The sequence below is a fragment of the Mesoplodon bidens genome (genome assembly GCF_964165515.1).
Source record: "Mesoplodon bidens genome assembly, chromosome: 7".
NCBI lineage: Eukaryota > Metazoa > Chordata > Mammalia > Artiodactyla > Ziphiidae > Mesoplodon > Mesoplodon bidens.
The window spans coordinates 81,229,167-81,247,712 of record NC_138164.1 but is presented as its reverse complement, the minus strand read 5'-3'; the positions used below and the strand labels follow the sequence as shown (position 1 = coordinate 81,247,712).

Genomic DNA, 18,546 nt, shown 5'->3' with positions numbered 1-18,546 from the left:
TTTCCTATCTACTAACTGGATGTAGAAGACTCTAGGGGGTCTAGCAAGCACAAAATCACAAGGTGGAAGGAGCCTGGGCCCATGAATCACAACTTGAAGAAAATCACGCTTCGACAAAGTTTTATATCATCACAAAATTACTCAGAGAAACACATGTATTCTGAGGTTTTTTTCATCAGCTAGAGTTACCCAGATCAACAGATAAATTGGTACCTTGAAATGGGGTGCTGCTGTGATAAAAATCTCAAATGTGTGGAATTAATTAGTGATCAGGAAGCAGGCATCAGGGAAACAACTAGCAGAGGCTGGTAAGATGGAATAGCGGTAAAAACATTTTTCAAGTATTACATTCAATAACTTGGAAAGCAGACCAAAAACCTGTAAGCTTGTAACTCTACAGCCATGGTTCTCAACTGGGGATGATTTTGCCCCCTGGAGGACATTTGGCAATGACTGAAGACAGTAAAACATCGTGAAAATTTTAGTTATTTTTCAAGACCAACTCAATTGTTATGACTTACTCCTCCTATCAGATTATACTACCTTATGTCACTCATATCAGAATTAGTCTTGTATATGCACTCCATCAGAATGTGACACAATTCACTTTTTTTTTTATATTTGTCTCCTCTTCTCTATTATAAGTCTAATGTAGTCTAATCCATGTATCCCATATATTGCCTAGAATGTCTTACACACAGAAACAATACAATTTGTGTTTGTTGAGTACACATTTGTTGAATGAATATATACTATTCTTCAAAGCACTGATTCTACGGCCCTTGATCTCATAGTCCAGTATTGAGATACACATCAAAAAAATCACTTCACAATACAAGTCTTACAGAATCTGAGGTCTTACAGACACTAGTTTTCACATTATTAGGTGTTCCCAGCGACTGCTACCCTCTGGGCATTCTTTCACCCCCAACTTCTAATTGCATGCGACTAGTTACTGTGTAAACTTGCCAGCTGCCTTAAGTAGGGAAAACAGTTGAGTACATTTCTAAGGAATGTATTCGGTCTAAAGAGTTTGAATGATAGTCTTTTAAGGAGGTTAAGGGTTGGAAAATAAACTCAATTTTAGTACTCGAGTAGCAACAAGGGTACGAAAAACAGAAACCGCTATGGCTAACCATAGGAAGAAATGGTCAGAGGCAAGGGCATCAGGAAAGGCTAAGAAAGGTGATATATATATAGAGAGAGAGATAAGAAAAGATAATTATCTACTTTGATATTACAGACCAATATAGATTAGCTTCATTTGGCACTGTTAAAAACTCCTTAGCTCATCTAGTTGGCTCTGACATTAGGAGGCTAATGGACGGTTCACTATATATGGAAAGCAAAACAACAATTTAAATTTCCCTTCCAGACTGAAATACTGCTTCTCAATTGAAGATACAAATCTGGACTTCAGGGTGACTGGAGACAGATTTGGGATCATAAGCATGCAGGTAATGGAAATGGATGAAGTCACTCAGGAGTAGTAAAAACCAAAAAAAGAAAAGCTGAAAATGTAGAGGATATACAGAGTAGAAGCCACTGAAGGAATTAATAAGCAAACTAAATCATTATGGTTTCCTCACATAATCCATATCACATTATGTTGGCTGTTTTATATGAGTTTACAATTAAACCAGATGGCTTTGTTTTTTCTCAAATACATTATTTTTTCCACCTTGATTTCAAGATCTTTAGTACATGAACCACTCTTCTCTGCCTTTATATTTTCCTAAACGCATCACCCCCAGTAGTCAATGAACTTTTGATTCACTGAATTTAAACCTGGCAAGGAATTCCACTCCTTTCACCCATCCACCCCCCAAAAGCCCAAATCTCTCATAAAAGGGAAGTTTCTAAATTCCTGCATCAATCTCTGCAAGGTAATCCTACCCTCACAGCATTCTTGGCTACTAGGAGTGTGGGTTTAGAGAAACATTCAGTTCATCAAGGCTCATCAATGGGAAAACCTGGTAAGACTAGAGAGAACATGACCCTATGGCTAATTTCTTAATAGAGCAATAGAAAGCCAAAGAGCCTTCGGTGGGGCATTGAGGGAAGAGGCATTAGAAACTAAGACTTTATGACTTTGGGGCAGATATGGTACCCAAACAGCTTCTGGTGTCATCCACCAAATGGTCCCAACTACTGATCAAATGCATTCAACTTGGTGCTGACGGCTTAACATTCCAAACGTGAAAAGGAGAAAAGCAGAGATTACAGGGACCATCTACGAATGAGCAACACATACCAGTAACCTGGGACTAGGATGTTAAAATTCACATCATTACAAAACAAACCTCCCTGTAGGCCACATTTCCTTTTAATTTTCTTCTTCTCATCTAACCACCCCCTCTTTTATTTGAACCTAACGGTCATTCTCTTCCCCATATCATCTCATTTGGGGGTTTATTTTTTTTCCCCTTTGATCTGTATGGATCTGAGTGTATACATGCTAATGTGCCTTTGGTGGTAGTGGTTTACAACAACTTTGGGAAGGCAAGACTTTCATGTTGGGACTATACTGTGCCAACTCTTCAATTCTCTTTGAGATTACCTCATGAACTAAAGAGAAAGGTTTGCATGAATTGTTTTCCCAATGGTGGGTTTTAAATTGCTGAAGTGAGAAAGGATCCTTACTGAGCACAGCTAACCAGAAATCAAAAAAAACAGATGATCCCAATTTCAAATGCTATTAGGTTGTGGATAAACAGGGAAATGGAGAGTAGTGCAAGAGGAAGGCTAACCTCATAAAAGGGTAAAAGGAAAGGGCAATCGCTGCCACAAGTGCACTGAAAAATAGATAAGTAAATTCAGACACTGGTGGCAGGTGGCGGAGGAAGGTGGCAAGGAATAAATGTTGAAGATTGGAAAGGTTAAGAGGTTAGCCTAGGTTGGATAAAATAAATGTAGGCTTTGGCATCAAATACCTGGGTTTGAATTCTTACCTGTAGTCAAGTGATCTTCAGCAATTAAGAGTATAAGCTGAGCATCAGTATTTCCACCTAATTCATAATTTTAGGGTTACTGATATAAATACACTGCTTAGAACACAACATGGTATTCAGTAATTGGCAGCTTTTATAATTATGTTTAAGGATAGAAGAGTCCAAAACAGAACTTTTAGTTTACCATTGTTGGCAGCTTTCAGAAAAGAGAAAATAGCTACAAACCAAAGAAAGAAGAGCCAGTCTCTCACAGGATAGAGAGTCACAAGATTCACACTCAAGGCCACAAAACAGTGAACCTTTTACTAGATATTAAAGTTTAAAACCACACAGCTTAACAGTAATGTTAATTTTACCACTAGGTGGCAATGATACAGCTGAATTTCACTGACAAGGTTAATTTTAAAAACAGTGAGCAAATCCAGACAGAAATTCCAAGAAGCTTTTTAGTACATATTTTCATTTTAGAAAAATGAAAAAAATTTTATATACAATTTAATTTATAGCAAAATGTGTAATTATCTGATTCAATATGTATGTTAACTTCTGAGGCAATTCATGCAACAAATACAATTTTTAAACAGTTCTGGTCACAGATAAATCTTTTTAAAAAACCTAGACATATATCTTGAGGAGAACAGAAATTATGGAAAGCTACAAGTATTTTTGAAGCTTTAGAGTTCTAAGAAAGTCATTATAAAATGCAAAGTATTTCAATAAAAAAGTTAAGTCTTTCAAAAATGACTGATAGAGAACAATTCTTTTTTTTAATTTAGGGCCAAAATATGAAATAATATGCAGACACTTTGCTTTTAAATTACAAACGAAATTAATTTTCATATAGGTAATATCTTTTCAATGTCTTGAATAAAACTACATTGTTAAGCAAGTTTATCAAAATTCAGGAATACCTTTTTACAAATGTCAAATAATAAATGATGTAATTCCTTAGAATCTGCACTTTCCATAATTATTTCTGCTTTCTTCATGAAAGATAAGTTATAGCTTATTAAAAATAAAAACTTTATTCATTTCTTCTTTTCATATCAAATAAACGGAGAAGGTATGATGAACTTTCTCAAATTATAGACATTTTCAAGTGCATAGTAAAAAAACCCAAAAAACAAGAAACTTTCAAATACCCAGGATATTCCCTCACATATAGGGTGGGAGCTCACATCACCACATGTAACATTATAAAACCTGTACTATAATTAGATGAATAAATAATAAACCTATACTGTTATCCAATTAATAATATAATTTTTAAAAAGACCCAATTAAAACGAGCCTATTTATTCCCTTTTTATAAATAACCTAACGTTCCCTATACTTTCCACTCCCAGTTTCTACAAATGAATGTCAGAGTATCTTATATATAAGATTTCCAATAGTTTTCTAATTTAGCAATCACTTCCTATATTTACTTTATTTCCAGAAAAAAGTCCCCCCAAAACAAATGTAAGAAAAGCATGATTTCTAAGTTATTTTATTAATTCATAAATCAGTTTCCCCTTCATTTTGAACTTCATTTTGAATTATTATAGGTCACCCTGAAATCTAACAATATAGATATTTCTCATTACATCAGTGTATACAAATATACAAAACAACCAACCACTTAAGATGGTTAGCACAAAGAAAGATTACCGTGGCAGCCCTCACAAATCAAACAAAAGATTTCAGGAAAGTGCTCAATCTGTTCACTGTTACCTGTAACTTCTGCCAGAAAATTTATGGACTGCCACTGTCATGGGAGGGATAATTGTAGACCTACAAAAGTGAATACATACGTATGTGTAATTTATACCTATAAAGAATCAGTTTCTGATTATCTACACAGATAAAGGGACAAGAGACAGATGCTGCAAAACACATAATCCTCAAACCACTTCAGATACATTTTTCATATCTGTATTTCACAGGGCTGTGTCTGAGAATTCAGAACACAAAGAAAATTAAGCCATATTGCAGAGATCAAGAGTTACACAATTACCAAAACAATGGTAATGCTGATATGCCATTACTAACTTGAGTTTGTCATCTTCTGTTTATTTCTGATGGTGGCTCGAAGTTTACGTATCACCAGTCTATCAGGCAGAATCATATCACCTTGTTGTTCTAGATAATCCAATAAATTTTCAGTCCATTGGAGAGCAGCTGCATGATTAATATGTTTCTCTGGAATCAGTTCTATTTCCTCCTCCTCATTTTCACTGGATTCGTCTGTCTGGCCTTGTGCTCTTCTGATGATTTCACTGTCAGTTAAGACTTCATAGCCTGGTTCAGTACTGTCCACTTCAAGCCATTTTTCAACGTTCTCAGGAGTCACATTTTCCAATCCTTTGGTGTGTTGTAAAATGGTAGTCACAGCAGCCACTGAGATATCTTCTTCATCAAAGTTCAGGCTTTCTTTTTCCTCTATGGTAGGGAGAATCTTCTTCCATGCTCTGCTAATGGTAACTGGCTTTACTAAATTCCATGCCATTGCTATTTCATAAAGTGCATCTAGCAGAGTTAGTTTCTTCCAGAATGATCTCAGGTCATTGCCTTCTTCCAAGTTGTTCTGGAGAAGACCTGCACGATAGTTTCTCTTCATTGTAGCTATGACTCCCTGATTTGAGGGCTGAATCAATGAAGCCACATTAGGTGGTAAATATTTAGCAAATATTTGGCCATCATCTGACCTCAGGACATTTTCATTTGGATGTGTTGGTGAATTATCCAACAAGAGCACAGCCTTTTCTTGCAAGCCTTTGGATCTTAAGTGCTCGCGAACTTGTGGCACAAAGATCTTATCAAACCATTGTCGGAAAATGGAAAGATCCATCCATGCACCTTTTTGGCTGAAATAAGAGACTGGCAGGTTTGAGGTGTCAGTTGACTTGAAGGAGCGAGGTTTCTTTGCTTTCCCCACAACACAAAGCTTAAGTTTGTGTAAACCTGTTGCATTGGCACAACACATGATAGTGACTCTTTCTTCAATTGACTTGTGCCCAGGGGCTGTGCATTTACCTTTGATTACTGAAGTCCTGGAAGGCAAGCATTTCCAGAACAGTCCAGTTTCATCTGCATTGTAGATCTGTTCCGGTTGCAAATTCTCTCGTTCAATAAAGTCTCGAAAGTTGTTGCAAAAATCTTCCACAGCTGTCTCATCTCCACTTAATCTTTCGTTTCTAATATTAATCTCTCTAATGCTGTGCCGCTGCTTAAAACGAGTTAACCAACCGGCAGAGGGGTTAAAATCACCATCCATTCCCAAAGCATAAAAGAAGAACTCTGCCCTTTTTGCACAAATTGGTCCAGACACGGGATTCCCTTTTGCTCTTTGCTGGTTGAACCATTCCAGCATTGCTCTGTCCAGTTCCTCATACATGGATGGCTTCATAGATTTCCTCTTGGCCAGAAGACTTGTGGAATCAGAACTGCTTGCATAAGTTATAATCTTTTCCTTATTTTTTCTTATATCCCGAACTGTTGTCTCGCCAATTCCATAAATCACTGCCAGTTGTTTGGAAGAACCTCCATCTTCAAGTTTCTTTATTATATCAAGCTTATCTTTAATAGTTAACACCACACGCTTCCGTTTCCCTGACATGGTGAGGCTCTGGGACTCAGGGACTCACCCCAGACTCACACAGAAGCAATCCTCTAAATCCTGCCTTCTCTCACAGACTCACTTTAACACAGCCTTACACACTCAGTCTTTCAACCTTACCAGGCACCTGGTGGCCCTGACCCCTTCCCTGGCTGGGCTGGGCTGGGCTGGCAAAGAGACGGCAAAGGACGATCAGAGGGGCGGAAGTCTGAGAGAACAGGCCTTTAACTTTAAATGGGCAGTAGAGGAGGCCCCAAGTCACCGCGGATAATCCAGATTACAAATATTTGTTTTATTCCCCCAGTGGCCGCGAGAAAGACTATAACCCCATCGTGACCACAAGCCTCCTTCACGCCCAGATCCTGGGTCAACGGCCGTCACTAACCCCCGCCACACCCCAAAGTTACAGCAGAGAGCGGAAGAGCCAGGGAGTCGGGGACTGGCCCCCTTCCCCAGGGGGACGGTTACGTTGGATTCCTTCCCCAGCAGTCAGCCCCTTCCACCGCAAGCCCCACTTCCCCGCGTTGGCGTACTTTGCCTACACAGCCCTCCCCGTTCCTCACTGCCCGCCGAGCCCCCTCTCCCCACCTCAGTTGGAACCAGGACCCCGTAACGCTCCCTGCCTAACGCGCGGCGACCGCTCCTCCCCCGACCACAAGCTCCCGGAAACGCCCCCTCCCACCGCCGGCCCCGCCCCTCGCCCCTCCCAGAGGCGGGACTTCCTCCCGTTCCCGGAAGGAGGAGGAGCGTCGTCAGTCTGGACTGGGTGCCTGGGCGGAGGCAAAGGTGGAGGCGGATGTAGAGGCAGAGGAGATTTGAAAGGTGAGGGCGCGGGTGCGGTGCGGGCCAGCTCGGGGCGGGGACTCGCTCCCGCTCCGGCTGCTAATGGTTTATTAGAAGGGCGGGGATAAAAAATTCCCGCCGGCGCTCTCGGGGTAGGCGGGACGGCTCCCCTACGCTCGTCGCTCCACTTGCGGGCCGCCGGGGCAGAGCTGCAGTGGGCGGGGTGCCAGTTCCTTCCGCGAAGGGGAAGTGGGCAGGTCTGATGCGCGGGGCTCTGCGGGTGATTTCGCGGGTTTCTGGCTCTTCCAAATCCTTGTTTGTTTTCTGGGGACCGAGCTCCTCTAAAGTCCGGGGGTTGGTGACGTCCCGCGCACGTCATCGCGAAGCTGTGTCAGAGGGTCCCGTTTCTTAGCTACGGTGCCTCCTCCCTCCTGGGGGTGAGTAGCAGACGGGCGGGCGATCTGCGCCAGGTGTCTGCGTCCCGCCGAGGAGACAGGTTTGTAATCATGAAAATGACTGTGGTGTTAACTCCCGAGAGGCTCTGTTCCTTCCTAGGCCCCCTCATCCCTGCTGAATTTAGCGAACCATCTTCAGTGTTACAGATTTTAATGAATACTATAGTTGTCGGAGATGGCAAGCTGGCAGGCTCCACTCTATGCGAAATTGTGGAGTACTAAACCGTAATTCTAAGTGGGAGACATTGGCTTTCTTCCCTTTATGTTTTTCCTATTTTCCTATTTCCCATTTCGGTTTTGTTGTGCTGCCCTGTTTTCCAGCCAATGGAAGAACTATATAAATTTATTCACAGCAATGCGATAACAACAAAAAAAGAATCATATTCTGTAGCCCTTAAATCATGTATTACGCTGGCTTGTTTTGGTGTCCCAAGTAATCTCGTCAGATTGTGAGCTCCTTGGGAGCAGAGACCGTGTTGTTGAAATCTAGAAACGCCACAGCTCCGAGCATGTGCAGGCACATAGTATACATTCAATGACTGTTTCTTTGCTTTATTAAGGTTTCCTCTCCAAACTGTCATATAAAAGAAAACATCAAGAGGGGTAATGTTTTACAAATAGGATGCATCCCTTCTGGTGAAATTTCAAGTAATGGCTGGGGTTCCACCGCCCTTCAAATTTTTAAGTGTAAACTACCACCTACATTGTTCATAGGGCAAGTCGATGATTCCTAGAACGAATCTTTTCTTGATGAATTAACCTCAAAGTCTAGAATAAAGGATATTTCTGATGAGAAATTCAGGTGGCATCAAAGTACCCTTTTTAGTTGTAGAGTTACCGTGCTAGAGAAAGAACACAAGCCTTATGGGTTATCGCCTTGACATTCTTTGGCAGACAAGATAGTATGTGCTATTTACATGATTTTAACCATGAAACACAAAGATGTGATAGTATTGATCATCTTCATTCACTTATTTAATGCTCTCTGTGTGGAGTCTCTGGTTTTCTCTTTGCCTAAAGGTAAGGTATCATTAAAGAAGCTTGATTAAACTTTCATTTAAAAAAATTGAGTGTATACTCAACATATATAGAAATTACATTCATTTGCATGGATTATTTTCTGAGTGAATTATAATGATCAAGAGATGTCTTACCCATCAGCCTAGCTTTATCTTCTCATTTCTCTCCTCAGGTTCAGTTCGCTCACCTTTTCCCTCTGTCATCCTTCCCTCCCCAGCTCACGCAGTAAAAGTATCCACATTTAAAAAGAGGAGCCAACCATAATCAAATTATCTTCCTTTTCAATAACAGATTTTTTGACATTATTGATATAAACAGCAATTTTGAAATATGAAACGCCCTGGAAATTTGGCAGTTGGCCAAATGAAATTTGATTTGTTTACATAAAATTTGCCTCCTTAAACATTCAATACTGCAGCTTTCCAAAATAAAATTTTTCTCATCAGAGACTGCCTTTCTTTGGAATCTTTACTTTTTGACTCAGTGGGGAATCCCTTAAATTTTGTGGTCAGTATCATCAGTAAGGTGGTAGAGGGAAGTCTGCAAATTTTCATCTCTTTTGCACATTCTTTTCTTGCCTGTTAGATAAATAATTTACAGAAGTTTCTGGCCTAATTCATGTGCACTAAAATTCAGTTACGTAATTTAAAAAGCATGTTTGTAAACTCTTAGTCAAACTATTTTAATGATTATTTCCAGAAACTAAAATTTAGCCTGAATGAGAGATAAAATAATGACTTTTTGAAGGCATAATTTTTCCTACCTTGTACAAATATAATAATGGCAGCAGTCATTGTGTAGCACTGGATGGGGAATCAGGAGACCTGGTTTCTAATCCCTGCTCTGTCACTAACGAGCTGTGTGATCTTGGGTAAGTCATTTAAACTCTACATCCTTGGCTTTGATTTTTATAAATGAAGATAGATAATGTCTTCCTTTTAGGATCATTGTCAGGATTTTAAAATATATTTGAAAATGCACTGAAAATTACTATACATATAGCGTTTTTTAATAGCTTAACTCTGTGCAGTCATAGGTATTTGAATAGTGTGACATTCTTAATCATTTCTATCATTGTCATAGGAATCACCGCTTGAAATTATAACTGTCTTTTGCACATCGTATAGTTTTGTAAGATAATCATCTAGTGTGTATGAAACTGCTTTTGAGTACTAATAAAATCATCTTTCACTTTCATATTCCTCCTGTCCATACTTCAGTGTATTTACTGAGGCCATATCTGTCTTTTGTTTTCATAAACTTGTTTTCATTATTTCTCCCAATTCAGACAGATTTATAAAAAAGCCTTACCTTCTTATTGTAGTGTAAAGCACATGCACAGTTAGCTTATGCAAATTTATAACTATATATGCTTAAAAAATACTTCTTTGTATTATATGGCTTCAAAATATAACCTGCCTAGTTTATCTGGTGTTTAATAAAAAGAAAAAAAAACAGTAATCTGTTTAAAACCTGAAAGAGAAACTGGGGGGACATATTTTGCAGCAGTATGGTATACAATAATCCATACTTTGAAGAATAATATAGAGATCTTTAAAAAGAGTAATTTTGACCACACACAGTTTTATTCTTTGCTGATTTTAATATAAACCTTCTGTAAAATACAACCTAATTGTAATTTCAAGTAGCAGAATATTTGGTCTATGGACTAGGATTTGGTAGATCGCTGTTACAGTGCTGAATGTATCTTGTAGCAGTTACTGTCATAAGGTCTCCTACATTATAATTTCTTGTGTATAATCTCAGCAACTGTTGTTGTTCTGATTTTATATGAGTTGTTACCATTATAGAAGCAGTCACGTTGCCTTATAAACATAACAGAATTTGTACAATGAAATGGGTGGTATCTCCCCACCAACTAAAACGATAATCATCATGGGAAGCTATAAACTTGGTTCAGTAACACTGCCATTGCTCAAAAAATTTCTGGCGTTCTAGTTTTGGAATTACTATCACAGAGTTTGCAGCATATTTTAAAAATATCTTTAATAGTAGTTAATCTTCATCTTTTCAAATTCCCTTTCATTTCTGGAAGCTGGTAACAGTCCCTTATAACTAAGACAAGCGAATAAAGTGGATATTTAAATGTCTTTTTGGGATAAGAAATGAAGTGTGATTATTTTCATATTTTTTGAAAATAAAATAGAAAATCTCCAGAATATTCTGTGCCATGGTGGAAATATTGGAACAATCAGCCTCATAACGTGATTTCTTTGAAGGAGACGGCACTCAATTGAATACATAAGTTCTTATATGCATATTATGAGGTCAGTCTCATTGCATCGTGATCATATTTCTATTTTCCTTAGCAACCACAGAAGTACATATATGTTACCGTTTTTTAGTTAAATTGTCTCTAATTGTTCTTTTACTGTATACTTGTGATAATTTTGATGGAGTTTACCCTTTTCTGAATCAGGAACTTAGATCATTTGTTTTCCTTCCCAATACCATGCTCTGCTTCACCATGAAACTTTTTTGTTTTTTCACCTATATTATTGGATTGTTAGTAAGTTTTCTATTGGATTATATTGTATCTTTAACTTTTAATGGATTAAAGCCATTGCCATTTTACTAAAATATATGGAGGCTGAAATCTTAGTAGATAAGTTATTGCTCAGTTTTGCACTGTTATCTATTTTATGTCACTTAGTACTTTATAACTTTCTTCATATAAATGTTTAACTTTTATGTTATAATTCATGTAATTTCTCTATTCAGAATCCTTCTTTGCTTATGGGAGGAATCATTTTGTAATTCCACCCTACCTTTCTATACTGGTCTCTTTTTTTCCAGCATAAAGCCTTTTTTCCCACCTTTTTGGTCACACTTATTTACTAAACATGTCATGTTCATTCTCAGTGCCAAAGTTTTGACTTTATCATTTTTTCCTGAAATCCCTTTGTTTTTCATTCTTTCTGTTCAAATTTAGTCAATTCTTCAGTGGTCTATCAGATCATATCTGTTCAATAAAATTTTCAGTGAAACAATTGCTGTTCTGATCTTCCTGCATCTTTACACTTTTATTGCAGTTATTTTTTTTATCACTCATTTGGTACTAAATGAATACTACCTTGCATTTTTCTTAATTATGAACCTCTATCAGCACAGCATACAACATAATTCAGAATAGATGTTCATATGATGATTTCATAGATGTTCAATAAATTATTTGTTCTATAATTTGTTATGCAAATTATGCAACCATCTTCACTCAGATATTTCATGTGATTTTACCTTTGTGAACCATTTAATAACACCAAATAAATATAGTTTGTACCATAAATGCATTCACTGTTGTAATCTGGTTATATTATTATATTCCTAATAACTTTATTTTGTAGAAGCTTAAGTGAAAATGGTACATATTAGAAGACATGAAACAAGGCAAAATTCTAAAACTCAAGAGTGTGAACAGAAATCTCGAGTGGATTGGAGGCGGACTAAAAGAAGTAGTCTCTCACAATTATGTGATAGTGATGACGAGCTTGAGAGTGATGAGGAGCTTGATAGTGATGAAAGTGTTGACAATAATGAAAGTGTTGACAGTGACGAAGAACCTGATAGTAACAAAGGGCTTGATAGTAATAAGAAGCCAGAAAATGAAAGAGAGCTTAAATTAATTAAAGTTGAAAGTGAAGGAAACAATAGTAAGCATCTCATTAACACTGGCAACAGTTCAACATATGAAGAAGAAAAGAACAAAACCAAACATGGAAGTATTGACTTACCAGATCATGAAAAGCATTCAGGTCAAGAGGAAGATGATCTCAACAAACACTCTGGACAAATAACAGAGGAGGATTTAGAAGAAGAACACATCAAGCGAGGGAAGAGAAAAAGGATCTCCTCTGTGATGTACGACAGTGATGAAAGTGATGACAGTGATATCCTAGTTAGAAAAGTGGGCGTTAAACATCCACGTAGAGTGGTTGAAGATGAATGTTCTTCAGTGGAGATGGAGCAAAAAGAACCTGAAAAAACTTTAGCCGCAAGAAAGCGAGAACAGCTCCAGAAACTGCAAGACCTCTCAAAACAGAGATCTCGTCAGAGACGCAGTAGTAGTAGAGATTTTGAGGTGTGTTATATTTTATTGGTTTTGTTACTGTTTTTAACTTTTTATTTAAGTATTTTATAAAAATCAAAGGGCTGAGTCTGTTCTATTTCACAATAATTCTAAAATTTATTTTTTAGTCAAGTTCCCTTAAACATGTTTGATTGCAGTATTGTATCTAATAATATTTTTTATGAGCCTCATTCTTTCACTCTTTTTTAAAATTGAAAGACTTCTTTAAAATTTGGTCTTTCCTGTTTTTAATTTCTACTTATAATCCTAATGTCGATTTTAAACATTTTATTTCACTAACCAGGGTATATTATCTTCTTCCTAATTTCAAAAGTTCAACATTTAACATGACAAGATTTTTTTAACCTTAAAATATAAAATTAATTTCTACAAATCATTTTTTATTTCAGATTTAATCTTTTAATTTCACATCCATACTGACAATTTTTTTTTCTTTTTTTTTCTTTCTTTTTTCTTTTTTTTTTTTTTTTGCGGTACGCAGGCCTCTCACTGTTGTGGCCTCTCCTGTTGTGGAGCACAGGCTCCGGACGCGCAGGCTCAGCGGCCATGGCTCACAGGCCCAGCCACTCCGCGGCGTGTGGGATCCTCCCGGACCGGGGCACGAACCCGCGTCCCCTACATCGTCAGGCAGATTCTTAACCACTGTGCCACCAGGGAAGCCCCATACTGACAATTTTTTAAAGGTACACTTTACTAAAAATACTAAAAGGTATGTTTTAATTTAATTAGGACTCTGAAAAGAAATCCTGCCCAAGCAGTGATGAAAATGATGAGGAGGAGGGGGAGGTGGAAGATGATTATGAATATGATGAAGATGGAGATGATTATATTATTGATGACTTTGTAGTGCAAGATGAGGAGGGTGATGAAGAGAATAAAAGCCAACGAGGAGAAAAATCGACATCACAACTGAAATTAGTAAAACAGAATTCTCTTTGTAAGTTAAATATCAAGAGAATGTTTTATGACTTGTTCTAATCATGATATTATACTAAGTATCAAATCAGCCTTTTACTATCATGTTCTAAATCATTGATTAGGAACCATGGTTTCATTTTCAGGTAAATTTGTCTAATAATAGTTTATTTTAGTGGTTTTGAGAACCCTTTACACTCTTAAAAATAATTGAGGACCCCAAAGAGCTTTTGTTTCTGTGGGTTGTATCTATCAACATTTACCATTGTAGAAATACAAGAGAAATTTAAAATATATCTATTAATTAAATGACTTAAAATAACTCGTGTAATGTGATAAGCTCATTACATATTAATATAGATAACATTTTTCTAAAAAATAACTATTTTTCCAAAAAATGAGAAGAATGGCATTGTTTTACATTTTAATAAATATATTTAATGTCTAGCTTAACAGAAGGCAGCTGGGTTCTTATATCAGCTTTTGCATTCGGTCTGTTGTGATATTTTGTGATATTAGATTAGATGAAAGCAATTTTGTTTCACACAGATAGGTAGCTGGAAAAGGGAGGATTGCTTTTAAAGCATTTTAAAAATAATTGTGGATATTCTCATTTGACACCACACCAAAATTCAACAAGTAGTAGTTTCTTAAAGGTTAGTTTGCAGTATGGAATGTGAAAGCATATGAATGAACTTTTAGTACTTACATTCCATTCCATTGGTCTGTCTTGTAATTTGAATGGATCTTTTACCCATGCATGATTTTGTAACATCATGCACTGATCATTTGGAAAATATTGGTTCACTGGGTTATGTAGCTCTTCCATATTTTGACACATTTCATTATACAGTATTTAAGAAATCACATTCATTAATATCACCACCAATCTCATCAGAAAATTCTTTAGGTATTGGGAAGTTGTCAAGCTCATAGTAACAAATACAAGTTTTTCAAAATTCTAATTTCTACTCAAAAATCTGTTTTTTATCTTCAGTAACAAATACTGTGAGTTCTTGAAATGACAGTTTCTCTTTGTTCATTTTTGACAAAATATTTGACAAATGCCTGAATAACATAGTTGGTCAATAGTTCTCTCAAGTAAACATGGTGTTTCAAGTAAACCTGGCAAATGAGGCTTTTTAAACTCCCAACTCAAAGTACGATATGACACTTGATATGCAGCACAAGTGCTTTATCCATACTTCCCATTTCATTTCACTGAATACAAAAAAGGTGTATACTCAAGATTCAAGATTTAATAAAAGTAATAATTTTTACTGCTTCATCAAGGACATTCTTAAGTGAAAGTAGGTTTTTTACTGAATGCATAGCAATGATTATAATGATTACTAGTAGTTTGGTTCTGTAGCCATGATTCATGTTAAGGAGTCAGCTGCCTTATCCATAGTTACTTTTGCAACAACATTGAAAATGTCAACATGGTGAAACAGCAGATAATTATCTTAGTGTTATTGCTTTGACCTCACTGGTCCCCTTAAATGGACTAGGAGACTTCCAGGGGTCTACAGATCACACTTTGAGAACCACAGGTGTTATCTGATCTTTTGAAGTGACACTCAGTGAAACCTATCAGGAAATTAGAATCTTTTATATTTTCACACAATGAAAATATAAATAATAGGGCCCTGAAAATTTAGGATGTCTTTAAATATGTATTATTGTTCTGATCCCTATAATTGTACATAAATTTAAAGACTTTTTTATGACGTTTTACAACTCTGGTACAACTCTGTTGGATGAAAACATTTTTTTTCTTCAAGAATGAATTTTTTCCAAAAAAAATTAAAGGGCATATTTACTAAAGTTAAGTGTAATATGGTTCAAATTAGATACCATGATTTAGATAAATTAGTAGATTGAGGGATAAATCAAATTTCAAGAAATTTATCAGTTACAGAAATGCCAGTGATAAGCATCTGTGTACTGAAAGTTAATGACTATTTTCCTTATGTCAGTAGGCACCGGTTCACCTGCCATCTGGACATTTGAATCTCAGGGAAACTCAATTAGGAAGTGTCCCATCATTCTGGATATTAATATCTAGAATGTGATAGGACATTTACTGAGAGATACCCACTCATAAATACTCCTGTTAATTAATGAAAATAAAAGTCCACCACATGGGAACTATTTTAACTTTCTTCTCTATCCTACACTTTTATGCTTACTTTTGTTTTTTTAAGGGAGGTTTTAGATTTACTGAAAAGTTGAGTAGAAAGTACAGAGAGTTCCTGTATAACCCCTCATTCAGAGTTTCCCTGTTATTAACATCTTGGATTAGTTTGGTACATCTGGTGCAATCGATGAGCCAATATGAATACATTATTAACTGTAGTTCATAGTTTGTGTCGGGGCTCACTCTTTGTGTTGTACATTCCGTGGATTTGAGAAATGTATAATGATGCAACAGGTATCCACCATTACAATATCAGAACAGTTTCACTCTCCTAAAAATGCCTTGTTCACCACCTACTCATCCCTCCCTCCCTCCCTCCCACCCCAGAACCCCTATCAACCACTGACCTTTGAAATGTCTCCATAGTTTTCCCTTTGCCAGAATGTTTTATAGTTGGAATCATACAGCATGTAGCCTTTTCAGGTTGGCTTATTTCACCTAATAATGCATTTAAGTTTCCTCCATGTCTTAATGTGCATGATAGCTCATTTCTTTTTATTACTGAATAATATTCCATGGTATGGATGTACCACAGTTTGTTTATCCATTCACCTGCTGAGGGACATGTTGGTTGCTTCCAAGGTTTGGCAATTATGAATAAAGCTGCTATAAATATTTGTGTGCAAATTTATCTATGGACATAAGTTTCCAACTCATTTGGGTAAATATCAAGGAGTTCTGTGCTTGCTTTTACTATTGAGCATCTCCACCTTAGAAGGAGATGTACCTCATTTTTTATGCAATACATTTTATCTTATGTGTTCTTAATTGAAGCTTCTCCTTCTGGCTCTATCCTTACAAGCTCTCTTTTCTCAACTTGTAACCATATTAATGCTTTTTCTCCCTTGAGTTGGCATGTTCTATTAGCCACCATTCTAAATCTTATCTTTTTGTTCAAGTCTCCCAGTAACTCTGCAAAGCATTGTGCTTAGACTATTATACCCATCAATCCAGTGAAATTGCTCTCACCGAAGTTAGTGATAACTTTTTAGTTGTCAAGATGCGCTTTGGTTTTTATGTTAACCTGATACTTCTGTGTGCTTTGCCACTAACCATTGACAACTCTCACTTTCAAAGTTCTCTTTTTCGCTTCTTGCATTCCCCTTTATAATATTGCTTTCCTCTTTTTCCATTTGCCATGTAAGTATCGATGTTTCTAAAGGTTACATCCTCAAACTACCTTCATTTTGCTTGTGCTTCAGGCAGTCTCTGCCCCATAACTTCAGCCCGATCTATGGGGAAATTCCCAAACTTTTATTTCCAGCACAGATTTCTCCATAGTCTTAAGGCCCAATTTTTAAATCTTTTTATTGAACATTGTCATCAGGATGTCTTTCAGACATCTCAGACTCAATATGTGCAAAACTAAATGATTGAGAGGGAGCATAAGGGAGTTTTGGGCTGGTGGTAGAACTTGTTTCTTGATTGTCATGGTGGTTACACAACTTCGTGTTTTGGTCACAGAACTGTGCACCCAAGAGTGAATTTTATGGTATGTGAAAAAGGAAAGCTCAATAAAGAAATCCAAATGAGCACCCCTACTTCCCAAAAAATTACCTAAATCGTTAATCAGCTTCACTTCTCTTTATAATCCTAATACACATCAGACTTGGTGACACATTATAAGAACTTATTAGCTGGATGGATGGATGATTAAGATAAACATATTGACTGAAGGCTCCTGGGTCTTATAGTTTAAGAAACAAAAATGTTAGGCGTGACCAGATTTATTAATACATCAGAGGAAAAAAAACCCACATATTTTTATGTGATAATTTATGATTTGAGTAATGTTTTTAATACTTAACAATTATTATGCCATTTAAGAATATAATAAATGAAGCTAAATACAGGCAGTTTTTGATATGCCAAGGGATTATGTTCTAAAAGTTGCTATAAATCAATTCCTACATTTGAAAATCAACATACATTTTCTCGTTAAAGCAATAATTTATATGATGAATAGTGAACACCCTTCTGTGGCCTGGGTTAGGTTGTAATTAGGCTAGTATTCCCAGATTCATTCTCCCCCCATCCCCAACTTCTATAAGAACAGTGACAACTACTCATATTCAACATGTGATCAGAATTTGGGAGAAATGTTCAGAACTCCAAATTCAGCACTCACTTGAGACTCACAATCAGTGGCATATGCAATTTTACCTTTTTGAAGAGAACGGCTCTACTGTAGGAAGACATTTTGTTACTTCCTTGCTATCTGCTATTTGGCTCTGAAAGACACATTTGTAACACCTTAAAATAGAATAGTTTGCCTCCTGCTACATGGTTGAAGCACTTAAAAGAGAGTCTTTTTCCCTTCTCATCAATCCCTATTATTATTTAGTCATATTTATTCTGAGACTGCAACTCCCAGAAAAGATATCAAAGAAAGTAGAGGGATGGACTAGCAATGGTTTGTTGTATTACAGATCTATATAGTTCACATGGTAATAATGTTATACACAGATAGATAGGAACACCTTCAGATTTGTAGATACTAAAGATTATATTATTTT

At 36.7% G+C, this 18,546-nt stretch overlaps 2 protein-coding genes across 7 annotated transcripts in view; one reads left to right on the top strand and one right to left on the bottom strand.

The window, feature by feature from the left end:
- Positions 1–2,951: 2,951 nt before the first annotated feature.
- Positions 2,952–7,284, bottom strand: JRKL (JRK like). Its single transcript, XM_081240320.1, has 2 exons — positions 4,665–7,284; positions 2,952–3,008 (listed from the first exon to the last, which is right to left on the bottom strand). The coding sequence occupies exon 1, from the start codon at positions 6,547–6,549 to the stop codon at positions 4,978–4,980; it is 1,572 nt and encodes a 523-aa protein (XP_081096446.1). The 5' UTR covers positions 6,550–7,284; the 3' UTR covers positions 2,952–3,008; positions 4,665–4,977.
- Positions 7,284–18,546, top strand: part of CCDC82 (coiled-coil domain containing 82) — a 29,376-nt gene continuing 18,113 nt past the window's right edge. For 2 of the 6 annotated variants that reach the window (XM_081240321.1, XM_081240326.1), the window contains exons 1-3: positions 7,284–7,371; positions 12,173–12,906; positions 13,645–13,852. In XM_081240321.1, coding sequence (XP_081096447.1) covers positions 12,187–12,906; positions 13,645–13,852 — 928 coding nt within the window. In that variant the 5' untranslated portion in view covers positions 7,284–7,371; positions 12,173–12,186. The other 4 variants (XM_081240322.1, XM_081240323.1, XM_081240324.1 and 1 more) reach the window with 4 other exon arrangements.

Excerpts from the sequence above, each read along its gene's own strand:
- JRKL (XM_081240320.1), bottom strand. The coding sequence starts at position 6,549 with ATGTCAGGGAAACGGAAGCGTGTGGTGTTAACTATTAAAGATAAGCTT.